This window comes from Propithecus coquereli, unplaced genomic scaffold, assembly GCF_000956105.1.
Source record: "Propithecus coquereli isolate 6110/MARCELLA unplaced genomic scaffold, Pcoq_1.0 Scaffold44, whole genome shotgun sequence".
Lineage (NCBI taxonomy): Eukaryota > Metazoa > Chordata > Mammalia > Primates > Indriidae > Propithecus > Propithecus coquereli.
Window position 1 is genome coordinate 7,210,632 of NW_012150174.1, and position 27,335 is coordinate 7,237,966.

At 47.5% G+C, this 27,335-nt stretch overlaps 1 protein-coding gene across 1 annotated transcript in view; it reads right to left on the reverse strand.

The window, feature by feature from the left end:
- Positions 1-2,636: 2,636 nt before the first annotated feature.
- The window catches only part of PARVA (parvin, alpha), a 148,415-nt gene continuing 123,716 nt past the window's right edge, over positions 2,637-27,335 (reverse strand). Inside the window, exons 6-13 of the mRNA XM_012654413.1 lie at positions 25,072-25,187; positions 20,884-20,942; positions 18,384-18,403; positions 16,981-17,042; positions 16,261-16,329; positions 13,262-13,363; positions 12,494-12,566; positions 2,637-3,870 (exon numbers count right to left, since the gene is read on the reverse strand). Coding sequence (XP_012509867.1) covers positions 3,794-3,870; positions 12,494-12,566; positions 13,262-13,363; positions 16,261-16,329; positions 16,981-17,042; positions 18,384-18,403; positions 20,884-20,942; positions 25,072-25,187 — 578 coding nt within the window. The 3' untranslated portion in view covers positions 2,637-3,793. The remainder of the gene's footprint in view (positions 3,871-12,493; positions 12,567-13,261; positions 13,364-16,260; positions 16,330-16,980; positions 17,043-18,383; positions 18,404-20,883; positions 20,943-25,071; positions 25,188-27,335) is intronic.

The following is a 27,335-nucleotide window of genomic DNA, read 5'->3' on the forward strand; positions in this document are numbered from 1 at the left end:
CCCCCTGTCACCCAGCCTTGCATCTCCTTGCAGTTCTCCTGTTTTCAGCATCTGCAGAAATGCTCTTAAATTTTCCAGTAGACCTAAGTGAATTTTATGGGGCGGGGGTGGGGAACTACATGCAATATTGGAATTGGTGAAGATTTCAGGACATGCCCCTCTTGCATATCTGGGATGCACCGTGTAGGTGGGATTCCTGAGGTGGGGCTGTATTCAAGGCAGTGGATCTCAAATTATTTTTGATCGTCCCCCGCTTAGGGTAAAATTGCTTGACCTACAGACTCCATCTAGTTTTATTTTCCAGTGGAAAAATAGATTAGTGATAATTTGGGGAGAGTGGATTATGTATACATTTGCTGGAGCACTGGAATATGGATGATTCATATTTGAACCACAATGTATACATATCTTAGAGTGTAGTTATTGGAAAATTACAGCCTGAGAATGCTGTTGATGCAAATAAGCTTCAGTATGCTCTGTAGGGTTAACCAAGCAACCCACAACAAAATCAACTGATAATGATAAAGCTAAGCTAACAGTAATTCATAATTAAAAAGTACCAATAGCAGCAATTGAAAATCGCAACCAACTGAAGGCAGCGCTGATGATGTGCTGATACAGAAACCTTCTCCCAGACTTCGAAAATGTCAGCTCTGTACCTGCACATGTGAAATTGGAGCCTTTTGATACAGTAGATGAGCACTGCATTGCCGGCCGCTAGACTTCATAGCACAATGTTGTAGGGGACCTTTCTAATGCTTTCTTAGTAGATTACAAGTCAGTAGCCCTACTCATATGTAAAAAGGAAACCCAAATCAAACTGCATACAATTAACCAAAATGTTCCAAAAGAGAGCTTTAAAAAAATAAATTCGTTTCAGGGCACATGAGGATGCCTCTGGTAACACGCCCCAGCTCCCTCCCTGACTCCATAGGGCTTGGTCTCTGCTCTCGAAATCACCGCGCAGGCAGCTCTCCGTCCTTCGAGTGGGGCCTTCCCTTCTAGCTCAGGCAGACGGCAGATGTGCATTTGGACTTACAAAGTGCTCAGATCCTCATTTTAAATTGTGAAAGGATTTCTTTTAATACCCAGTATAAAATAATCTCTAAGATATAACATTAAGTATGTATAATATGCTATTTATATTTTTAGAAACCCCAAGATTTTATATGTATGTTCGTTCTTTATATGCCTGGAGGAGCTCTGGAAATGTACCTAAGAAATGATCGAAACAGTGGCCTCCGGGGAGGAGTGGTGGCTGCCGGAGAGGGGAGGACGGAGACTCAGGTTTTCACTAGACACCCATTCGTGCTTTTTGAATGTTGTACCATTTACATGTTGACTATTAAAAATATCAATGAATTTAAATTTAGAAAAGAGGAGAAAAGGAAAAAAAATACCCAGTGAGCCTGTAGACTTGATTCTCATCTCAGTTTCTTTTTACTTTTTTAAAGAGATGATGAAGGTTAAGTTCAGTTTATTTATTGTTCTGATGCCTCCTTCCCCCTGCAAAACCATGGTTGTGTATTAAGTAGGAGATTCCAGAATTTAAAGGAAGACACCTAAATGAGACGATGATTATAAAACCAGGTGCAGGCTGTGGGATTCTGGGCTGAGAGGCAAAGACCTCAGTTCCAAAACACAATTTTCTGATAAGTTAGACCTGTTATTTAAAAACTTTCCTAGTGTGCTGATGTGAGTTCCTACAGTGTATATGTAAACTACAAAAAGGAGTGCTCTTACTAAGGACACTTATACATTTGCAGCTTGAATATAAGAAAAACAGAGACAAAAGAGAATTTATACAGCAAAGCATGTTTAAATGAATGCATTCCTCCTAATTCATCCTGCTTTGGTACTGCTCAAGGAAACAAAGCAATTGTTTATCTTGAGTTGCTACCAGGAATTTAAAAGAGAGCAACAGAAATATTACATTATTTAGTGTTTCCTAAGGAAAAAAAATATAATATTTCACTAATTATATAAAAAAGAATTGTATTCTTTTACATGAATTGACACAAGACAGTACATTTCCTCTGTAACTTAAATGCTTATTATGCTGAGTAACAATTCTAAGAGCAAATTATCCAAAGAAATACGTAGTGTATCTAAAATGAGTTCTGAGTTACTGCAGATAGTCTAGTAAGAAACGATGAGAAGGCTGAGAGGAATGTTTTGGATACTTTGGGAGGCCTAACTTTGGGTGGTGTAGATACCGATCAAAATGAATCCCTCAAACCAGAGATGCACTTTGTGCAATGGGCTTAAAGTAGTGACAAGGTAGTCACAAACTCGTGCAGGGGATACACAGGCTGGCGTCCCTCTGGCATAGTTATGAAAGTCCTATAATGAAGATACAGTATCAGCACAAGTTATTGTTTATCCCAAGGCTTTGGCCTTTCGATTGAAGGGTATACATGCTAAGTACCACTAGCGCCGCCTCTGTCCCTATACGGTGAGTGTGCAAATATTTCCCCCATGCTTTTCGTCCCCGAATCACCCCTCTCCCCTTTTCTATTCCTTCAGGACCCAGCAGCCTGGCACACTAGAGTTCTGGAGTTCAAAGTCAGGTTCACATAGAAGAGATACAAGTAACCACAAGCCCTTGAGTAACCCACGCAAGGAAACTGTTCGGCTTTGGTCTAAATGACTTACATTTTTCCTCGCCTGAATTAGCCGGTAATTGCATGTGGGCAGACTTAGCCAGAATAGTCTAAATGATCAATTAGAAGGCAAAAAGGAGTTCTTTTCTTTAAAGTTCAAGGGTCCCTGTTGAAGAGGCCTACTTCCCAAGCGATGCTCATATGGGCTCGTGCCCAGCTCCCTGCGGTGCCTGAGTATATTGTACATTTGCTTAACGATAATGAATTTAGTACTTATTTTGCAGGAAAATATAGGGCATTTCCATTACATGCAATCAAGCAAAAAGGCTGCAAAATGTGCCACTCCATTAATTCTAAACAGAATCCTTTCCAAATGTCACCCTGGAACCAGAGTATGAGGTTATTACAAATCTGAAGGAATTAAAAGTAATTTTCATTTGTACAAAGGATTTGAGGGACATGACTCTGCCACACACACACATTATTAACTGGGTCAAATTCAATTTGCCAATTTCAGCGTGAATCACTGAGTCCTGACCTAGCCTGCCCTAGTGGTGAGATCAGTGGGTTCCTGTCTGTTCAGACCCAGGTGTGTACCTGCACAGGCACTGGCGTGCACGTACACACAGAACTTTCGAACGTGCGAAGAATGTGATGTAATTAGCTAGTTATTAGTAAATATGTTGTTCAAAGAGGGAAAAAAATGCCAGCTTCTGGCAAGTCAGTTAACCTCTGGGCCTTAATTTCCTCATCTGTAAAAGGGGATTATAACACCTACTTCCAAGGGCGTCTTGAGGCTTAATGAGCTTGAGTACATCAGAGAACTTGCTGTGGTGCCTGGCACGTAGTTTACAGCCATTATGTGGCAACTCTGATCTTTATTTTCATCTTCTGGGGACTCTCTTTTGCCTAAGCCGGTTCCCAAAACACAGAGGGAAATCTGGACCTGGCGCCGGGATGGGGACAACCTTCCCAAGTTTCATTGCTGGGTCAGTCCTCAGGATCTGGGAGGTGTGTGGGTCAGCTCGCTGAGTTGGTGATCGTTTCCCTCCTTCCTAATTTCGATTCCCACTCTCTCTGGGTTGTAGCTGGACTTGTGGGAGGGCACAGAGCAAGAGACAGGAGCAAGCAGGTTAAGGCAGTTTGGAGGGTGGTACAGTCTGTCGATAGTGAGAACTTCTGGCAGCCCCTCACTCCACGTTCCGGTACTTGGTGAAGAGGTTGTACAGCACTCGCAGTGTGGATTTCAGGTCACAGTTGACGATGTCTGCACAGAAAACAGAAAACACCAATTGCTTCCATGGGGCCATGTGTTCCAAGGTTGGCATCCATTGTTCTCTTCCATCCACCACCCGTCCCCACGTGCCCTGCATGTTCTGGGTTGACCCATGGCCAGCGGGGGCAGGTGGGTGTTGAAGGATGAGCAGAGTGGGCAGAGAGAATTCAGAGCAAGAGGCAGTGAGGGAAAGGTACAGGGGCCCGGGGGTCTTACCTCTCACCAGAGAAAGCAGAAAGCAGACCCCAGAGCACACAGGCCTTAGCCTGGATGCAGCATCTCCAGGTGAGGGGCGCGCTGGCCCTGACTCTCGTCTCACCTGTCCCTGGGCCCTTCCTCCACTGTCTCCAGCCACTACTACAGGGCCCACCATGCATGGGGGATGAGGGGGTGAATTAGGACTCAAGCTGCCTCTCTCTTAATGGGGGAGGGCCCCTCGTGGGCACAGGAGCCTGCCTGGCAGAGAAGGGAGTACTTAGGAAATATATGTCATAAGGTCACAGATAGCTTCAGATGAAGAGCACAGCGAGGCAGATGGGTTTAAGGCACTAAAGCTTAAGCTGGGGGCTGGAATGTATTTCCTGAGAGTTCCACTGTAGGCTCCCCGGCTTCTACACAACCATCTTCTTCCTTCTTTCCTTCCTGGAGAAGAAGCTAATACCTGAACGATGACATAGAGTAACAGGAGCTTGCCAGGCAGAGAAGTGGGCAAAGAATTCCGGGTGGAAGGTTTATTGTGTCTTAGCAAACCCAGCTATTTGGAGAATTGCGAATAGACTAGTACAGCTGGAGAGGTTGGGGGGTGAGGGCTGGATCCCGAAAGGTCTTGAATTCCAAAGTATGGAGCTCGCACGATTTTATAGGCTGGCGGCTGGAAACTGGCAGCTGCCAGGCTGCGTGTGACCCACTGGCACATTTTGTTCAGCTCGCCCTCCCGGCCTCCCTCCAGTCCCTGCTAACTGCCTTCCTGGCTGTTCCACTAACCCCGTGCTGGCTCCTCCACCCTCTGCTTCCCTCAACAAAACCCCTCCCTGCTCTTGTCCCTCCGCAGTCACTCTCTTAGCCATCCTTTGAAGAACTGGAGTGGAGAAAATAAAAAAAGGAACGCTATCATTTAGGAGTGTATGCTTAGGTAGTAAGATTATAAGGAAAAGTTAAGACCGGAAAAAAGGCAAATTGCTGAGGACTACAAAAGTCAGGACAGTGGTTACCTTCAGGGAGGAAGGAGAGGATTATGTTCAAAAAGGGCACAGGGTAAGCTGGAGGGGGCCCTTGGGAGCTGGTATCCTCTTCTCCTTGCCCTGGGTGGTGGCGCTTCCTTGGTAATAGTGCACTAACCTGCACATTTCTTCTATGTGTCTGTCTATATATGTGATATTTTTTACAATAAAAATGATTTAAAAAACATAACTGTGTAGGAGGTCAGATGAGGTAGGTGATTGGGCTCTGAGATTCAAAGGTGGGAGAAGTTACCCCATGTCATCAGGAAAGAAGGGATTGTGAAAGGAGGCAGGACTCTAGAAACACCCTGGTCACTGGCAACAGGGCTCCTTGACGACCAGGCAGGGCCATGGCTCCCAGGTCTTGGCCTTGGGACGCTTGCAGCTGGAGCTGCCACAGCCCCGTGTGCTTGGGCCCCAGGCCGAGGGCCCAGGGCTGGGGAACCTCCTTAGGCTCCTCGTACCCCAGCGTCCCCTCATGCCTGCTCCCTTCCAAGCCTTATCTTGGTTGCAGACTGACGCTGCTCTGCCCTGGCTGGGCCCAGACTCTGTGCCCAGCTCTCTTGCTGATAGACCAGGGATTTCCAGGGACCCCTGAGAAGCTGGAGCTCAAAGCTTCCCTTTCTGCTCCCATGTTGGTTCATCACACAGCTGAGCCTCCACCCAGGCCCTGGCCTCCAAGTGGCTAAGCCCTGTGTCCCACCCTGGACCACCTCCTGCCAAGTCCTGTGTCCTCTGGGCTGATTCCTGTCCTACCCTGACTGCTTGGTGTTGAGTGTTTCGTAAATTCCACATGAGTCAAACATTAGGAAGTTACTCCAGGGAGAAATTGCTAGAAAGGCAGAGAGGGGCAAAGGTGAGCTCGCCAAGGGAGTGAGCACAAAGGCGAAGGTAAAGCGGCCCTGGGGCCTCTGCAGCAGGCTCCTAATGGATTCCTCTTGCCCTGTCCAATTCATTCTACCTGCTGTAGCCAGACTATCAGGCCTCCAGGTATGGCTGTGCAGGATGTGTACTGCGTGACTCCAGGGCTCATCATTCACACTTCCAGGCACAGCATAAACGGTGCCCTTTGGAGTTGTACAGCTCCCAGCCTGTATGGCTATACAAGCCATTTCAATGAAGAGAAGGTCCCAAATCCTAAATCATGGTTTTGTAAGGTGTAACCTGACCCGGCCTACCTTTCCTGTCTCGCTTCATGCCATGCTCCTGCCTCACCATGCACCGGTCACGCTGCCTTCCTTTCACTACCTCCCCACGGGCTGCCTGTGCTGTTGTGACATCTACATTGCTCTTCCCAAATAGCTGGCTCCGGCTCCTCCTGTAGACCTCAGCTCAAAGCACCAGCTCCTCAGGGAAGCCTTCCTGATACCCAGCCTGGGCAAGGGTGCCCCGTTTTACATTCTCAAAGCCCCCATGCTTTTCTTTCATGTACTCAATGTAGCTCAAAATCAGTGATTTGTATCTTTTTTTTTTTTTTGAGACTAGGTCTTATTCCATTGCCCAGGCTAGAGTGCAGTGGTGTGATCATAACTCACCACAACCTCAAACTCCTGGGTTCAAGCGATCCTCCTGCCTCAGCCTCCCGAGTAGCTGAGAATATAGGCGTGCACTACCATGCCTAGCTAATTTTTGTAGAGGTGGGGTCCCGCCATGTTGCTCAGGCTTTCTGTGCTTATTTGGTTAACATCTGTCTTTGAACTGGGCTGTAAGTTCCTTGAGCACAGAGAACCCACCTTGTTTTGCTGGGATGCCAGGCCCACTACTGGCATGTACAGACCCTCCTTGGATATTTTATTAACAGATACATGTATGAATGGTTGCCCAGTGTCCTGGGAGCCAAGGACGAAAATTCCAGAAAGAAGGGGCACACAACAGGGCTGTATGCTCCCAAGAAAATGAGAAGGTTAAGGACTGAAAAGGGTGCCTAGGGGACATGGCCACAGCATGTGGCCTGGGAGAGAACAAGGCCAAGAGCAGGTGGAGGTCAAGTGTTAATGACAGAATGGGCCTGGAAGAAGTAGAGGCAGTGGGTCTGGGTTACAAAGGAGGAATTTGGGGGCCTGATGAAGGACAGATATAGACGAGGCAGGAGGATTTGTTTTCCCCTTTTTAAGACAGGTGAGTTCTGAGGCTGCTAGGGAAGGAAAATGTCCATTATAGGAGAATGTTTCAAACTGACCATTGTATTTAATTGTAATGGTCACCAAGGTTTGAAGCCCATCTCCCCTATAGCTGTGTGACGCTGCTAGTCATTTAACTTCTCTGAATTAGTTTTCTTACTGGTAAAATTGGGCAATACCTTTATGAAACCCATCAGAACATATTAAGGCCCTCTAAATGGTAATTTCCTTCCTGTTTTCCCATGTTTGCTCATTAGCAGAGCTGTTATGTACAACTGTGCAGTTTGTGCACTGCACAACTCCAGGGGGCACCATCCACATAAACTAAGTCCTGTCCTTGGGAAACTTGAGTTGCTTCTTCACCACCTTTCCCACTACCACCACCACCACCAAGTAGTCTGGGTGAAGAGAGGAGAGACACTGTTTCTAATCTGTTTTCAAGAAAGCAAACAGCTGCCACCCAGGTAGTCCCAGGCAGATTAGCAGGCCAGGGAGAGACTGGGCTATCTCAGCCAGGAAAGGGGCTGTGGATTCCTGGGAATGCACCGTGACTCCATGCTGTATAAACAGAGCTGCTTTAAAGTCCTGGATTTATAAGCTGCGTGATTAGCAACTCAGTTTAGTTCTGATGGCCTCTGTGTGCTGGCCAGGGCCCCTCTCTGGGAGCAATCAGGACTATGGGGCTGCAGGTTAGAGACACCAGAGCAGAGGCTGTCTGGCAGGCCAGGGGCCAGGAAGAGACAAATCAGCCCCAAGCTGACTCTAGGGAGGAAACAGCCTCAGGCCAAGGGAAAAGGGTTCATCATGTTCTCCTCTCACCTAGTGGAATTAGTGACTCTTTTCGTCCATTAGAGGACCATCCAAATGAGTTCATGGTTCTCTAAATCTGCGGACCCAACTCCCGGTCTGTGGCTAGGAACCAGCCTTGCATCTCCACCTGAGCTCTGCCTATCCTCCCCAGCCCCCAACCCCTGCCGTGGAAAAACTGTCTTCCATGAAACTGGTCCCTGGGGCCAGAAAGGTTGGGGACTGCTGCTCTAAATGATGCAGAAGTCAAAGGACAGAGAGGAACCCTCTTAACAGCAGAAACCCAGTCTTTACACAAAGGGACATGGCCCTGTATGGCCACCAGCTGGTGGGGGCTGGAATAAGTTGGGGGGCCATAAGCTGGCTACTTGGGGTGAGCCCAGCTCTAGGATATCCATCACGTTCCAGCCCCTGGCCCAACCCCAACAGATCCATCTTGTTTTTGGTCCCTGGCTTGCTTCCCTGTCAGCTCCCTCTTCCCCACAGGACAGGATCCATGCTGTAGAGATGTTCATTTTGGTGGTGACATACTACCCTATCTTGTGAATTTGCTATTTTCTTTACATATTAAAAAAGATTTAAAATATGACAAACATCCAGAAAAGTATGTAGAACATACACATATACAGTTTTAAAAACCTGGGGGAAAAAAACCCACCAATGTCAAAAATAAAACATTGTCACTAGCCTAGAAGCATCCCCTTCCCCTTTGACATTCCTGGTCACATCCCTCTCTTACCTGCAAAGATAACCATTATCCTGACTTTTATGGTGATTACTTCCTTGCTTTCTTTAATAGTTCTACTGTAACATATGCACCCTTAAACAGGAGGTTTTAACTTTGCCTCTTTTTATATTTTATATAAATGGGATCATACTATAGGTATTCTTTTGTGATTTTTTTTAACTCAAAATTATGTTTATAGGATTCACTTTTGTTGTCGCATGAGCTGTTCATTTTTTAACAGTTTTATCGAGGTATAATTTTTCAAGAATAAACACTTCTTGATTTGTCTACCTCTCATAGATTTTCACTGCTTCAAATGGTTGTTTTTGATCATTTTGTCCAATTTTATTCTTTTTTGCAGAGAACAGTCACTGACCTCTTCGTGCTGCAGTAACTAGAGGTCCCTCCCTTGTCTTCTCAGTTGAGTGCCTTTTATTGTTGTTGCCATATAATGATCCACAGTATGAATATACTCCAATTTCTGTGGCTAGTCTACCGGGGATGTACACTCCAGCTTAGGCTATCATGGTATTCTTGGACTTGTCTCCTGATCTGTGGACATACCTAGGAGAAACTGCTGGGTCACAGGGAGCAACAGCTTCCTATTACTGCTGTAACAAATTTGCACAAATTTGGTGGCCTAAAACAATACAAATTTATTATCTCACAATTTTAGGGGTCAAGAGTCCTAAATTGGTCTCACTGGGATAAAACCAAGGTGTGAGCATGGCTGCATTTCTTCTGGAGCCTCTAGTGGGGAATTTTTTCTCTTGTTTTTTCCAGCTTCTGGGGGTTGCCTGTATTCTTGGTTCATCATCCTCTTCCATTTTCAAAGCAAGCGATGGCTGGGTGAGCCTTTCTCATACAACATCACCCTGACACCCCTGCCTCCCTCTTCTACTTATAATCTTCTACTTAAGAAGGACCCTTGTGATTACCCTGGGGACCACCTGGATAATCTAGAATACTCTCCTCATCTTAAGACCCTAAATTTAATCACATCTGCAAAGTCCCTTTTGCTATATAAAGTAATATAAAAAGATTCTGACGATTAGGACGTGGACATTTCGGGGCGTGAGGGTCATAATTTTGACTACCACACAGGGTGTTACAAATCTTCAACTATATTAGATAAGGACATACTATTTTCCAAAATGGTTGCATCAATTTACGTTCACACCAGCAGTTTCTGTTGCTCCACATCCTTGCTAACACTTGGTATTATCAGAGTTTTAAAGTTTTGGCCACTGTTGCCTTCTGTACACTATTTTCTAGGGGAATGGAGAAGGGGAGTTGAACACTTTGCATATTACCCGGCACTGATCCAGTCTTCCCCAAGTGAACTGATCAACTGAATTAAGCTGCCATCACCCGTCTGGTTTCTCAGCACTGCTTGCCATCAGGTGCCAGGTAGTAGACACTAAATTTTAGATATTCCACCAGCCAGCCGGCTGCCCTACAGACTTCAATCCTGTCTTGGTATTGGATGTCTTCTGAGTCCCCACCTGCCTGTCATGCCGGGGTCTTACCCATATTTGATGATGCGCCAACTTGAATGGTGATGATAGGTAGGCACGTGCATTTGAAGACGTGTGGTACGCTGCCCTAAATAAACATCTACCAGCTTCATGCCAATATTTCACCTGCTCCATTGGTCATGAATTTGATGCTAACCCTTGGCTTACACTAGTCAAGTACTAAAAGGTTATAAAGCCTGGGCAGCAAACATCATCTGAGAGACAAGGTACACCAGAGCTTGGAGTGTCAAACAGCATGGCAGAGAATGCATTTTCCTGACCTTACAAACATTCTGCCATGAAAAATGCCTCCACCACAACCAAGTTGATTTCAAAACAGCCTCAAAAAACTACCCACGTTGGTACCTTTTGTAAAGTCTGCAGCAGTTACTACGGAATCTCACTTTCCAGGTGGAAGCATAGAAACCAGAGGGAATGCTGGGATACGCTTCTCACAAAGTACAATTTCGTAAAATACCATTTCAATTCTCCTTTACGCACTGGAAATTTTCAGCACGGGCATTGTGCCCAGTGTAACAACAAATAAAACAGATGTGCTTTTCCATTCACATTGGTCAGGAAGTTTCATATTAAGCAGTTTAATAATTACATAAAAAATGTCTTGTATAGGCTGAAATATTCCCATAGATTGATATTGGGGAAATGATCTGTCCTGAGGGAAATAAATATTGGAAAACTAAAATGTCAGATGAAGTACTTCTAATCTATAACCAGGAAGTTTCATATTAAGCAGTTCAAGAAAATGGAAGCAGAAATGGTGGCTGGAACTCTCCCGCTGTGTCTCCTACCCAAAAGCAGGGTGCTTATCACCTGGCCATAGGAAGCTCAGAGTCCATTCCTAATGGCATTAGGTTGGTTAGAGTGGCCTTGCCAGACTCCAGCCTTGCTAGAGATCCTGCCCTAGAGCTGACCAGGGGCTTAGGACAAGGTGGTAATAAACAGGGACTGACCGTTGTTGGATAGAGCTGATGGCCATCAAGGTCGGGAAGGAGTCATGAGAGAGAGAGAGTCCCCATTCCCCAGGTGGGGCTTTTGCTCACACTGTCATTCTGTCTGGGATGCTTACTTCTCTGTGCTAATCCCTACACACCAAAGCCCTCCCTGCTCCTTATGGTTTAGCCTGACTGTCCCCATCTCCATCACTCTGTTTCACCTGCCAGACGTGGTATCACCTCCGTCCTCACAACCTCTTAGTTATACCTCTTTCGTGGCAGTTACCATGACTGTCATTCTGTTTCGGTGACTGGGTGCATCTTTTCTCTTCCCTGGTCAGCTGCAAGTGCCTTGAGGTCAGGCATGGTCTTACCCCTTTTGGTATGTCACGATCGGCAGGGTCTCAGGCCCAGTAGACCAGTGCACGGTCCCCTCTGTGTGGAGGTCTGGGTGGAGGAGCTTGGAGCAGAGGCAGTCACGGGACATGAAAGGCCACCATCCCTACTTGTCCACTTGCCTTTAAACAACCAGGAAAGTCAAGCTAACGGGCTGTGAACAGCTTACTCAGTGTTCTGATGCGGCGTACACAGAAAATTATCTGCAACACCGTGTTGACTCACCGGCTCTGGTAAACTTATACTTCAGTCAGTAAGGGGAAGGAAGTAGATGTCTGTACCAAGAAGACTGCTGAGAGAAGCACGCCTCCTCCACTCACAAACGCACACATTTGCTCCAAGCACAAGCATGCCAGGGCTGCTGAAGCATCTGCTCCTTGCGCATTTCCCCCTAGTCTCATGTGCAACCCAAGCCCCACAGGTTAAACCTCGTCCTCAGGCAGGGTTGGAGAGTTGGAGCAGGTGGAGTGCCTCATCTGTCAGCACAGGGGAGATAGTTCTGCTCAGCGCCGAGCTGTCTGCCCTGCACCTCCACCTGGACTGGCAGGGACACAGCTCTCTGGCAGGTCAGCACTCTGTGCAGAGACAGAAGGACCTGGAAATTGGGCACAGGGCAATGCCTGCAATAGCACCTCTGACTAGCCTTGATCCCTGTGATCCCATGGGTGGGATTTCAGCTTCTTTTTCTTCCCTTGGCTGTGTGGTTTGCAGCTCACAAAGGGTCTCCAGGACTGAGCAGCTGCACCTAGTCCCACCTTCCCTGGCAAAGAAGACTTTGGAAGAGAAACTCTTCCCTCTGCTATAAGATCGGAGCACTCATGTGCAAGGAGAAGGTCTCATCGTGTTGTCACAAACCTAGGGAAAGGCAAAGTACCTTCTGGCCGTGGCTTTGGCTTTTCCAACCCTCCATCTTGCATGAGCTCAAAGGCAAAGGAGACATTCAAGACCTGGCAAGAGAGATGCAGGGCATATGTTATTGCTTGACACTTAGGGCCCTGAGACCTGCCCCTGGGGAGTGAAGGAGCCCAGCAGTGGAGCCGGAGGGGTAGAGGCTGAGCTAACTTCAAGGAGAAATGTAGCTACTGAAATGGGCAGGCCATATGGAGTGTGAGCTTGCTGATCCTAGCTTGACATTGGAGAAGCATTCCTAGAGAAGTTAAAAATTCTCTTCCTGTCCTACTGTGTTCCTGTGCCAGCTGCCTGGATTTCAAGCTTGGGGATGTTGGTGCACACGCTTGGAAGGAGCAGATGGCAAGACATGTTCAATAGGCAGAGAATGCTTTCTGCTTTAGACCAAACGCCTCTTGTCTAGTGAGCAGGATGTAGAACTAGGCTGAGCGTGGGCCTCGCAGTCACCTTCCCTGTTACCTCTGGGGAGAGATGAGGCAGGGCTGTGCATTTGGCAGGAGCACATGGCTAGGGGACCAGGGCCAGGCTGCTGGGGAAAGGAGAGGCTTTTAGGACTCTCAGCGATCTGCAGGTGGCTCCTTCCTGGCTCAGCTCTCATCAGAATGGGAACCTCCAGCCACTGAAGACCCTGGGCAGAGGGTGAGCCTCTGCTTTCCTCCTGGCTAGCCCCAGCAGGGGTGTGGGCAGATGAGGCAGGGGATATGGGCCAGGGGCTTCCCTTGGTGTCCCTTACCTTTTGTTCAAAGCTGTCTGGAGTCAGGAAGAAGCTGTGCAGGGGCACGAAGTAGCCCTCCAGGAGGCCCATGAGCAGTACCAGGTACACGCCGTCTGCAAACTGGAGAAGAGGGCCTGGTGAAGGCTCTGGCCCCCAAGCCTCCCCCCCTGAGCTCTGTCCATGGGGCCGTCCCACCCAAAAGCCACTGCCCCAGCAAACTGTTGGCCAGGAGTGAGGGGCAGTGGCCTGAGGCGGGGAGGTCTGCTCTGCAGCGGGCCTGTCCCATGTCTGGCTGGTCTGACACAGGAGCCATAAGCCCGCAGTCCTGAGCTCAGCTGATCTAGCATTTACTGGGCATAGACTGTGCACCAACTCCTGATCTGGGCATGGGGACCACAGTGGGGTCAGTGTGGCTCCTGCCCTCAGAGAGCTCACAGTCCAGTGGGGGACACCAGTGTGGGGGCATCGTGGCAGCTGCTCTGATGGAGGGAAGCGTGCTGGCCTGAGCGAGATTGAGGAAGGTCACCCATGCCTACCGAAGGCATCAGAGCAGTCTTCCGGAGAGGACGCCAACTGAATGGAGAGCTGGGGATGAGGAGTTAGCCAGGTAGGGCAGAGGGAGGAGGGACAGGTGATGTCCAAGGTGACCGGCATTAGGCTACTGTGGCGACTTTCACTTTCTGAGCAGAGGAAGGACTCTAGTGTGGCACAGGCCTGGGCATCCTCCTTTCTCACATGTCACCTCATTGTCGCTTGAGAGGCAGCGGGGTGTCCTGTTACAAATGTGGGCTCTGGAGCCCAGCCTTCTGGGCACCCATCACAGCTCTGCCACTTACTAGTTGTGTGACCTGGGCAAGTTATGTAGCTTCTCTGCACCTCATTTTTCTCATCTGTAAAATGGGGGTGATAATGGTATCTACTTCCTGTGGTTATTGTGAGGACTAAACGAGTTAAAATGTGTAAAGTGCCTGTAATCTGCTTGGCACGTAAACAGCACTTAATAAATACTAACTGTTGCTGTTACAGTCTGGGAAAACAACAGAGCAATGAGGACACGACTTACTGGCTCTTGCTGGCAAAGCAGACCTATGTGCTGAGGACCGTGGCAAGAGGATTATAGCCTGGTCCCTTCCTAGAGGCCAGATGGGTTGGGAAACCAGGCCCAAGGGACAAGAGACTCCTAGGCTAAGTGCAGAGGCTGCAGGTCTTCTGCTCAAGGAAGGGTGAGATGAATGTGCACCGAGGGCAGGCTTGTGCAGGCAGTGGGGGCCTGGGGATAATGAACTTCGGGAGGAATAGGCATCCAGGAACAGAGGCTGGCCTGAACACATCCAATATTCTACGACACTTTCAAAGGAGGCTGGGCCACCAAATGTTTGTGGGCATAAACAGCAGTTGCTAGAGGCCCAATTTCTTGGAATCAGGAAGCTTAAGAGAACTAGATTGAATTGCCTAGAGTGTGGGCTGTGTCCAAAGTCTGCTCAGATAGCTTTGCTGGGTGCCTGGCTGGCTTTGGTCTTCAGCCTTTGTTAAGGGCATGAGACCCTAGGCACGGGCTGCTTCCATTCATCAGGCCCGCAACTCAAGTGGGAAGGGCCCGAGCACAATTCACCCCATGCCACCCTTGGGTGGACTGAGGAGAGCAGACCCCATAATTTATGTCAAAATCAATGCCCTCCTGGTGGGAGCTAAGCAACTGGGCCTTATCTTGGTTGTGGCTGGAACGGGCTGGGTGTGAAAGAATTTAATCTGTGAGCTCAGGGGGGACCTTGGGTTAGGGTTACCCACAGCTCTGAGTGCCAAATTTAGACTGCTCCCACCCTGAATGGCTGGTTCTGCTGACTTGGTGGGGATAGTGGGTAAAACCTGCAGACACCCAAAGTGCCAGCAGTGACCCCCTTTTATAGCAACCCTGCCCTTGGAAACTGAGGTGAAGGTTCCAGAGCCCATACTAGCTCATTCGAGGCAACATCACTTTTACAGAGCATTTCTTATCTCCCAGGAGAGTATATGAAGCTCATTCCACAGAGTCCAGAGACTCTCGGGCAGAGGTCACCCACAGACTGGGCAATTGACTTTAACAATAATAGGAGGTGCCCATGCGCTCCAGAGAAAACTAAGATGCAGAAATTCTCCAAGAGTAAAAGGATGTTGGGAAACAGAATGCATGACATGTAAAGGGAGGAAAAAGAACTTTATAGCAGGGAAATCTGGCGGATGCCACCTAAACCAAGTGATCCACGGTATCACCAGGAATGGGGCGCATGGACAGATGTGCCTCTCCTGTGATGCCCCGAGAAGAACACAGCCTTGCTCAGGGAGTGCTGTTATTGGAAATGTGTAGCCTGAATCTAACCATGGGGGAAAAAACAGAGGGACATTCTATAAACCAATTGGCTTGCACTCTTCAAAAAGGTCAGCGTCATGCCAAGAAAGGACAAGGAGTTGTTCTATGTTAAAAAGAGACTACAGAGATGTGACAACTAAATGCAGCATGTGAGCATATTGGGACCACTGGCAAAATATGAATCTAGAGCATTTTTTCCAACCATGTGACATTGCCATTTTAGTAGGTTAAAAGCAGTCAAATGTCAGCAATTTTGTACGATTCAATCTGAGTAGATGAATGTATTGTGTCAATGTTAAAACTGCCTGCCTCTGACGATCATATCATGGTTATCCAAGAGAATGTACTTGTTCTTAAAAGATGTATGCTGAAGTATTTAGTGGTGGAGAGAGAAAGACAAAATGTGGCCCAATGTTAACAACTGGTGCATCTAGGTGAAGAGTATATGGGTATTCATTCTCACAACTTTTCAAATAAGTTGGGAAAAATCCACAGGGAAATTCCATCTAGTTCTTCCCCTCTGAGAAGAACAGATTCCGAGGCCCTCATCCCTCTCTGCAGGGAAAGCCGCAGTGTCGGTGTGGGAAGCACTGCTGGCGATGCCAGGGCACTGGGAACAGTGGCCGTCGAGCAGGGCCCTGCCCCCACCTGCACTGGCGACTGTCCCCACCTGGGTTTCCAGTTCTGTGACCTCCAGGTTCAGCTTATTCAGGTGCTTGTTCACGAAAGTGATGAGCGTCTGAAAGAGAAGCAAAGCGGGCATTGAGATGAAGGCTCTCTCCAGGGCCAGACCCTGCGGCTGCCCCCCCAGCCTGGTCGGGGGAGAGCAGGGGACCAGGCCTGGCCAGAAGTGCTGGGCCCAGGACCGTCATGCTGGCCCGGTGATGACGAGCAGCCCAGGAGGTCCCCCTGCAGAGGCTCTCGAGAGCACAAGGAGGGCCACAGGCTCCAGGCCTTGCAGTTGCACCCGAGTCAGGACTGTGCAAGGAACAGGGAAGTCCCGAGAGGCAGGACAGGTGGAGTGTCTGAGCCCATGGTCAGGGGGCCAAAGGGAAACTAGGAAGGGGGCCCGAGATGAGATGACCCCACTGCGTCCCTCCTTCGGTGCGGGTGCCTGAGCCAGGGGACGGGATTCTGTGCGAGCAGCAGGGATAGCTGAGGTCGGCGCCGGTGTGAAGACAGGATGCTCACCCCACAGAAAGGAAAGAGACTGTGTAGGCTTCCAGTGAGGAAGACAGGTGAGCGGACAGCCAGAGGGACAGCTCCGTGTCTGCGGAGATCAGTGATGACACCAGTTTGGGCAGGGAGCTCACAAGCCGCAGGGGTGGGTTTCGTTAATGATCTGCTGTGGCTCAAGCCCCTCCCTCCCTCGCAGGCGCCCCCTTCCCACCTTTTTCACTACGTTGAGTTTGTCTGGGGCGTGGTCGAACAAGGTGTCAAAGGCATCACGCTCTGAAAAAGAGGAAAACAGAGCGTGGAGTACAAGCCGATTCCTGGCGGGGAAGCCACCCCCGTCACAGGGCCACAGCCTTTAAAGGACCCTGTGGTTTGGAAAACTTTGGGGTATTGTGCTGAGAACTTGGGAATCTGAGATTGGGGCTGAGGTTTGGGGCTAATTCTTACCCTAGGGGCCTTTCTCTCTCTTGTGCGCATGTGTGTGTCTGTGTGTATCCACGCATATGTACACAAAGCAACCCTGTATTGGGCTAGGGCAGGGTGCAGGGCTCTGTCAGGCAGTTTGAACTGGGATTAGTCATTTCTCTTCACTATATGCCATTATATTGTGACTTAGTTAAGGTTCTAAGGTGTTTTTGAAACTTTTCGGAGGTACAATGTTATCCAAATATCAAATCATTTCACCCCTAATTTTCAAAGCCAGGACACCCAAGACAAACATGCTGCTGGAGGGTGCAGGCAAGAGGAGGGAGAGCTGCGGATTCAGGATAGAACATGAGCTCTTCCTCTTGTGCGATCTGTGTCACTTCAACTCTTCACACCTCAGTTTCCTATTCTATAAAACGTCATCTTAAAAATGACCCTCTCCCAGGTTTGTTGCGAGGATGAAAGGTGAGAATGTACGTGCATGTGCTCTGTAAACTGTGACGTGCTCTAGTGTTGTGAATCGTTTTTAGCATGATTGAAATATTTCAAGATATTACCCATAGTAAATACCAGGATCACAGAAAAGAGCAAAGTCACGCTCCCTGTAGGGATTTCCTTGCTCCATGCTCTCAGAGCCAGGAGGTGACATAGGGAGGGCATCTGAGGCAGGGAAGGTCTCCAAGAAGAGCCTGGGGCAGGGAGGGTTTGTGACCCCCCAGGCCTGCCTTCTCCTACTCTTGCACCAATGGACGAATGTGAGACTACCAGAACGGTGATGGTGATCTCTGACATTCACGGACCCTACACACACCCAGAGTCATGGGAAATGGGAGAGGAGGGAGCTGTGATGAAGGCAGAGGTCTGCACAGAGTGGGGAGAGGGGACAGTCCCTGTGTTCATACATCTCTTCCTTTACTTCCACAACATGCTTAGAGCAAAAGTGCCCTGCAAATGCCCAGGATCCATCCAGCAGCACTGGCAAGGTCAACAGCCTGATTACTTTCAAGACAATTGTGCAGATCTTCTTCCCACCAGCAAGCTATCCCTCCCTACCAAACCAGCCGTATTGCCAGGCTGGTGCAGAAACGCATCCAGGCAGCCAGCTGAGAGCCTGTTCCTCCCAGCCGCTGCAGAATTAACTAGAGCCCCACCGCAGCCACCAGTGCCAGAGGACAATCTTATGCAACTCACCATGCCTCCCGGAAAGAGCCCTGTAGGAAAAGGAGAAAGAAAACAGTGTGACTCTTCTCTTGGCCTTTTCTTAGAGGCCATTCCTCTGAGGACCCTCTGTCACTGCTGGAAGCCCACCCCTACCCTGCCTGCCACCATCCTGTCCTTGGTTGAGAAGCTTGAAAAGCCTCCTTCCATTGGCATTTTGTTCCGCAGTCTCCAATTACTGAGACTTTACCACATTACCACCTATGTTTTTCCTCTGCTACATGGATATACTGGTGTTAGCGCAAAGCCTGGTATAGTGATGCTTAAAGGACTATTTCTTGCCTTAAATAAAATCACGTTATTGCTTGAAGTTAAGAAAGAATATTAGACTCAGGGGCTGAAGATCCCCAAACAGAGACTCTTAGGAGCAGAGCTGAAGTAGCCCCCCCAATGTGGAATTTCACTGCCCAGGTTGCTCTGAGCAACTGCCTGGGGAGGTCAGCGTTGCCTCTCTCCTGTCCCTCCTGTGATGCCCACTAAGACACACCTGCCATTGAGCCAGGGTAGGCTTTCTCAAAGAGGGCAGGAACTGGAACCACATTTAGAGCAGAGAAGCAGCAAAGCATTAGAGATCATTTAGGTTTAAATCCTACTTAGCCTGTTTTTTTTTTTTTTCCTGCAGTGTGACCTTGGGCAAGCTACTGAACCTTTTTGGGCTCCAGGTCTCTCATCTCTAAAATGAGGATAATAATAGTAAATACTTCAATGAGCAATAAATGATTTAATATCTAGAAATATGTTAGCATAATTCCTAGTATATAGCAGATGTTCAAAACTTTTTTTTCTCAATACATTTTGGTTCTTATAATTCTTACTATGCCAGTTTACCCGCCAGTACACCTGTCACCCACTAAATGACCACTTGCAAAGAATAAGGAATTTGGAGCAAACTATTGGATAGATCAAGGATACAGTCTTGGGCTGTGGGATTCTAGGGGTCTGACCTTGGGTTCATGTGATTATCATGAACATCAGTGGATACAAAATTGCTTCACAAATTGTACTGTGTTGTCATTATTAGGAGGCTGTATCCATGTTTATGTCTTTGTGGCAGAGATGGCAAAAAACAGGGGGAGCACTGAAAGCCTAACAGGCAGCTGAGAGATTGTTCTGGAATCTGAAACTTCATACACCAATTTGGGAGTTTCTCCCAGGCCGTGCTCCTCTCTGGTCCGTCTTCCTCTTTTCCAGAAGGTGAAATCGTGGGCACAGACAAGCCCAGCATGGGGCGGGGGCAGGACACTTAGGAATGCTGTTCCCCTCCCAGCAGGCCTGACCCAGGGCAGCTCTTCCTCCTACCCTTCCTAGAACCAACGCCAAAAATTGGTGTGCCCTGTAGACCAGCTGACCCTTTGGCTCCTAAGACTGGGTCCTGGGGTGACATGGAGGCTGCTCGATTGGGGTGTCCATAGGCCATAAACTGGGCATTTTGGGAAGAGCCACTCTGTATCTCTGTCCCACTCTTGGTCTGAAATGGCCATACCCCTAACCTCTTTTTAAGGCATGTGCACAGTATGGTCCAGACAGGTGCCCTGGACACCTGTCAGCCATGACTGGGAGAGGGAGGGGGCTTGCTAGAGACTGGACAAGGCTTGGAAGGTGTGGGTCAGCCGTAATGGAGAAAAGCCAGGAAGGACAGCTGTGCCGACACCAAATCCTCACTACCTCTCTGAGTGAGTGAAACGCTCCCACTTCAGAGATGAAGAGACTGAGGTCAGAGGGGTTAAGGGACTGACCTGGTGAGTACGTGGAAGAGCCTGGATTTGAACTCAAGTCAGGCTGGCTTAGTGGTCCCTGCTCCTTTCACTATGCTGCTCTTGTCCAGGGGGTACAGAGAAAAGTTGGGGCAGCAGGGTATGCTGAAAGCAAACTGTCCGGCTTTGCGGGGGGCCAGGGCCCAGGCCTGCTGGTGATCCTAAACCCACCCAACGCTAGCCTGTTCTTTCTGCTTATGAACAAAAGTCCTATTCCCCATGGCAAACCTTTGATAGGTTCTAATATCCCAGTTTCTAAAAGTAAATGGGGGAAAAAAACCCAAAAAAACAACAAACCCAAAAGACAACTCTAATGTAGAGAAGGGCTTTCTGGGTCATGGCACGTAACCAAATCAGATTCAGAAAAGGAAGAAAAATGTCCTTTTGAAGGTTAACAATTTAAATTGAACCCAGTGTTTATGGCATGACGATTTCATGCTGGTTGGCTTTTTTGGGTACACTTTTTCCTGGAGTGTCACAAAATTAGAATTTTTCAATCACTGCTAATTCCCTCTCCTCACTCCCCACCCAAGTTTGTACCTTAAGCATTGAGAGGCATGTTTTGAATGCATGGAAAAGGCTAAACTATAATCATTGGCTGAAGTCTAATCCCTCCTGCAATCCCAATAAATGAAAACTAAATATCAGCAAATGGATGAATTTCGGAGAAACATCTGTGTTCCATTACAGAATCGCTGGCAACAATGGTGTTGACATACTCTGTGTTACCAGTTATTTCCTCTTGGATTTGCCGAGACTGGAGGATTCCTTCTCGTTTCTGAAATGGGGGTGGGGAGAGGGGTTGAGAGAAGAAGAGAAAAATATGCTTTAGAAAAATCCGGAAACATTGATGAGCATTCCTGATATTGAGAAAGTTACTGGTGTTTAAGAAATGTACCCAAGACAAGACAATGCTAGAGATGAAAAGAGGCCCTGATTTTCTGGGACTGGACTGTACCATTAGGATGTAAGTGCAATTAGTGTTTAGTCCAAACAAGTAGGCTGTTTCTTGGATGGCGAATCTTTCCTTTCTTTATTGGAAGACATTCTGCTGGAAGCAAAGTGTTTGCCTGCTGGAGTAATTCACAGTAAACCACATGGAAAGGAAGGCCAGGGTGTGTCTGCCCTCCAGCTGGGGCCACAGAGGGAAGCTGAGAAACACATTTAACTGGGGAGCTGGGTGGAGGAACAGAGGCCAACTTGGAGAATTCAGACAGAGGCAGAGGGTTTTTTTAATAACTGATAACTATGGGAGCTTTGAAGTAAGTAGTACAGTCGTCCCGCAGGTAACTGGCTCACTCTCTAAGAAAAGGTTAAGCACTTTGGAGACTTGCCCGTCTAGCTGTGCATCCATCATCTATCCACCCCTCTCCCATCAACTCATCCTCTTTCTTCTTTATTTCATGAATCTGAGCCTTCTGTGTACAAGGCTCTGTGCGGTAGTTAGAACGAATGCTATGGAGACTATGTATGACGTGGTTTCTGGACTTGAGCAACTTAGGAGTCAAATGGGGGGGATGAAGCAGGCATATGAGAATGGTTTTCCCAAAACAGTCCTGGTTTATGCCTGATGTCCCAGCCTAATTATTAACAGGATCCCCTTTCACTCTCAAAAGTGCCATGGATGATAAATTACATGGCTGCCCTATGCCGAGAGGAAGTGCTGACCGCGGGTCAGGAGCAAGCACTTTCAGCTGGGCTGGCCAGGGAGCCCTTGCAGAGGGTAGGGGGACTGGAGCTGACACTTCGAGGCCAGGTAGGATTTGCCTGGACATCAAGGAGAGGTCACTCCAGTGGGCGGAATCGCCCCAGCCAAAAGGCCCGGTCAGGGCAGCACAGATGTGCTCAGGAGGGAGGGTGGCTGCCATTGGTTAGTGGACAGCTCTCAGTGCCAGCTCGGAGAGTTTCAACCACATTGTGTGGGCACAGGAGCTGCTGGAGGAGGATTAGGGCTCAGGATGACTTTGTGATGGGGATGAGGAGGGAGATTCATTCTCTCCTGTCCCTCACAGCCTGCACTGGTCACTTTGAGCGCGGTCTGCACATGGCACACGGTTGACAGAGTGAATTCACTTTCCCAAAGGCTGAGATGAATGTTAGGAAGGAGCCTCCGAGGGCTGGTGGCTCAGCTGAAACCTGCCTTCTTGAGCCTCCTACAACAACTTCCAGAAACGTTCCTTCATATTCTCAACAGCCACAGAAATTAGAGTCCTTGCAAAATACTTTTCTATAAAGAAGGAAACGTAGAGCTGGGTAAGGCCAAGAGTGTATCTAGATTAGATGAAGAAGAATGGACTTATCAAAGCAAAAAGGAAGAAAAGGGGGAAAAAAAAAAGCCAGATACCATTGAAAGGGGGACCAGGTGAAGATAAATTAGGCTTTTTCCAAATTCAGCTTTGACATATGTAACATTTTCACATGAGGCTAATGGAATCTGTGTCCCTGTCTTGTGAAGCCATGCACAGACATAAAACCTCATCTTCAACTTCATGTAGCATTAAATGCTTTTATATAGAATGGAAAAGAAATGTGGGTTAAATAGCCCCTCACTTGTACCCTGGTTCACCTCCGTCCATTCTTTGTTCCCTAGAGAGTTCTCTCTGTGGCTATTAAGTGACTCACAGCCAGTTCTCAGTCCTGCTTCTGTGCCCGTTCAACTTGATAAAGTAAAACGCCTCATAAAACCTGGCATGCATTCATGCCATTTTATGTAATGTGTCCTCTTTTCTCCCTCATGCTAACAAAATTGCCTACAAGAGAAATTAAACCAACAACAGCCTTCTGAAGCCCTATAACTGAGCTCAAAATAAGGCACGAGATGTGGGCTTGTAATGACCACTGTTTCAAACTAGGAGCCCCCTCCCCTGCTCAGATCTTCAACTGTAGTTATTGTTTTTTGTCTGTAGTGATTCCAACAGGCGTATCTCATTATTTCTATTAGATAGCTGTTTATTCAAGCTGATAAGAAAAATCCTAAGATGTTCAATAAATTAATACTCAAAGAATTGGAATGAACTGTCATAAAAGAGAAGATACAAAAGGGCAGTTTATGTAAAAGTATTTATCTCCACTAGCAATAAAAAAGCTATAAATGAATATAATGATGGCACGTTTGCTCACGAAAAACATTTTAAAAAATTTCAGTGTCAGTGATATGTGGTCACTAAAGTACTCTTTCACGGACTGCTCCAGGAACCATAATTTTTAAAAAAAATTGGCTTTATTTTCTAGAGCAGTTTTAGGTTCACAGCAAAATTAAGAGGAAGGTACAGAGACTTCCATATACCTCCTGCCCCCACTTACTCATGTCCTCGCCCACTATCAACATCGCACCAGAGTGGTACACTTTTTACAGCTGATGAACCTGCAGTTGATACTAACACATCACGGTCACCCAAAGTCCATAGCTGACATTAGGGTTCACTCTTGGTGCTGTCCATTCCACAGGTTTTGACAAATGTATAATGACATGTATCTAAAAATCCTCTGTGCTCCTCCACCTCGTCATCCCTTCCTCCCCAGCTGTAGTTTTTACAAACAATGAAATTGAGTCACACGCTATTGAATGGTGAAAATCGAGGTGGCCTGGAAGATGCTTGTGCTAGGATGCTGTGGTTGATCACATATCCACGGCATACATAAAATGTTCAGCACAAGTGAAGGGCCCCATACGTGGGGACAATTAGTACCTTTCAGTCAAAGGCACTTGGTGTCCAAGCGACACACATTTGCATTGTCTATGGGCTTCTGACAGCCCTTTCTGCTGCTAATTTGGTCTTGTCTCCTGGCAGGCAGGGCCAAAGTGTCATATACCTATTGTACCCTCTTGCTGCTTAGCAGAGCTAAGTACCCAGAAGGTTTGGAAGAAATACTTTTTCATTAGGAAACAAGTGATCAATTGATCCTCCCCTCCTGTTAACATCTGATTCCTGAAAGCTCAACTCCAATTTTGTCTTGGAAACTGGCCTGGCATGATCAGGCAAAATGTACCAGCCCTGAAGGCTTTTCCTCACCAAGGGATGGCAGAGCTGCCATCTGCATTCTCTATTCCAGAGCCCTGGGTCCCCCCGGATATCCAGGGAGCTGCTCATATGGAGAGTTTTCCCCTGCCGCATGTTTATTTGGAAAAGAACAGAAACAAGCAAACAGAATGATGACCTTTTGCTAAATGGGTATAAAGTTGGAAAATAAAATTGAATTTGAGTATTTAATGGGGTTAGGAGCAGAGTGAGATAGTCACGGGGAGAGAGCACACCCTCACTGTGGAAATTACACAGCCATATGTGAATGGAAATTCCATCCAACAATCTGGAAAAGATGACTTGGGATCCCAGCTGTGCTGCCGTGGGTGGGTAAAAAGCGGCAGTGCCTTCAACACAGGCATGGCCAGTTGGGGTCTCTCTTACACGCACACACACATGCACACACTCTCGCAGGCTCACACACCTAGCTCCCCCAATACCTGGGCATCATTTGTTTAACCAAAAAATTATGATTCTCCATGGCTTGTAGGGCACCCCACACACTCCTGTACACAAATGCACACACACACGCACCATTCCCCCTCACTCCCCGACACACATCTCACATGCATGCCACACACCCTTAACGACACATTACACAGACAACCTCCTAACAAAAACATGTAAACCACAGTCATGCACCCCACACAGGGCTATCCCGTACACGAGCACATGCTTTTCTATCCTTTGCACACGTATCTGGGGAAAGCCAACATGCGTTAGGGAAGCTCACTCACACGCCCCCCACATCCAGCACACCCAGGCTCACCCAGCATTCATTGAGCTGTCCTCCTAATGATCTACCTGATGTGTCTGAGTTCTCACAGGGACTCAGCCTCCACAACTCCTCAAAGGTACAGGTGTTTGTAGTGGTACCTGTCTTACCTGGACCACAACCACTTGGATGGAAACATGGTCTGGGAGTCGGATTGGTGCCCGGAAATACTGAGAGAGAGCAACAAGCAGATGCAAGATGGCCACCAGGCTCTTGGCATGAACAGCTGAAATGAAAGAGGATTTAAAAATTAGAGCATCTTCCTCTGGGTTCTAGGCACTATAAGCAGATATTTGAAATGTAGCAGTCCTTTACCTGATGTCCCTTTATCCTACCTCCAAGGGTCAGGGGACTCCGTGGTTGTCACCAGCCTCATCCCAGGCCCCTTACTCTTTGTCAGGTCTCACAGAGCTCCTTCCTGGATCATGTTATTGCTAGATTTCCAATGTAGCACCTCTCCAATCCTAGGTTCCCACTGGGGCTCTGACAACTGCTGAGTTCTGAGCTCTAATCAGCTCTGCTCCAACCCTATGTCCCCATCAACTCTGTTTTAATAACCAATAGCATGTCTGCTGTACACCCGCTCCCCTCCCACTTGACTGTGAACTCTTTGGATCACCACCACTCCCCTGTCGCAAGACTGCAGACAAAGCAGGCCTCTAATAACGGACACCGAGGCAGGAACAGTGGCGTCCTTCCTTTGTTCAGGGCTTTTAGATCCATAGAGGAAGGCATGAGAGACATTCGAAGGGCTGTGTTGCTCTCTTGAGTGCCATGCATGGTCAGTGTAGGCAGTGCCTGTAGGGAACAGCTGGGAGGGGATGTTAATAACCCAGTTGTCTTCCATAGTTGCTGAGCCGTGATCTACATGTTAAGCCATTTACATTAGAAAAGGTTGGGCCCTATTGGGTTGTAGTATTCTCAGGGTGAGGAGAAAAAGACTGACTCAGTGAGGTGCCACAGGTCAGGCAGATTGGAACTTGAATTCTGACTTTATAATCTACCATTTATTTACAGGCCACATGATGTTGGCTAGGTGGGCCACTCAAGACCTCTAAGCCATAATTTGCTCATCTTCACAAACGGAGATGACAGAACCCAAGTGGATATACAAGTTGTAACGATTTCTAAAGATAATGTAGGCGAAGCTCCTGGAACATAGCAGGTGTCCAGGAATGGCTGATATCTTTAACTATAACTTACGTGAAAGTACCTGGCACCTAGGCTATTAAACATGTCAGCCTTCTTTCTCATAAAAGGGAAGATTCACCAGATACTTTACCTGCCTTCACAGTCCTACCAGCTTCATGATTCTTCATTACAGAGGCATTTAAGGGAAGAACCAAAAATGCCCATTTAATCTACTGAGCATGCACTGGGTGCATTATTAGCGTGTTATTCTGTTTTCCTTGGGACCAGTGAGTCTGCTTTAGCAAAAGCTTTGAGAAATCATCAAGGAAAGGAAATGATTCAGACATTCCTTTGAAACTCATTAGAGTTTCTTGTTATCACCACTACTTCAAAGAAGGTTTTTCTTCTGACTATGAACAGCAGCTCAACACCACAACAGCAGCTGGACTACTCTGAACTCTAGCCTTCCAGAAGTAGGTTTCAGTTTTGGGCTTTCCAGCATCGTCAACTAAGTTTTACTCACAGTTGCAGCCTCAACAAAAGGCTCCTGACATGGGACGGACCCACTGACATGGCATGGTCACTGAGGACCAGGGCAAATCTTGGTTTGCTCTTCCGATCAGAACTGCCACCCACCACCTGCCTGAAACTGAGGGCTGTAAGAACATTTGCTACCCCTCCCTTCTTTAAGGGCAGAACATAATACTAGAAAAGTTGTGGTCAGACAGGTTGTTCTTATAACCTAGTGACACTGTACGCCATCTCTGCTCAATAGATGAACATAGAGCTGTACTGTAAGCATCATATGGATGTCAGCCTCTTTCAATGAATGCTGTGTCCTCTTGGGAATTTTTTTAAAAGAAATAATTCCATAGTCACTCACACACATACATACACACAATGTGCACAAAAATGTAAATTATTATTTTTTATTTCAGAATATTATGAGGGTACAAATGTTTTGGTTATATAAATTGCCTTTGTACCATTTGAGTCAAAGTTATAAATGTGCCCATCACCCATATAGTGTGCACTGTACCTGTCAGATGTGAATTTACTCATCCCCTCCTCCTACCTGCTTGATTGCCAATGAATGTTATTTCCATATGTGCACATAAGTGTTGATCAATTAGTTCCAATTTAGTGTTGGGTACATGTGGTGTTTGTTTTTCTATTCTTGTGATACTTCACTTAGGATAATGGTCTCCAGTTCCATCCAGGTTAATACAAGAAGTATTAGTTA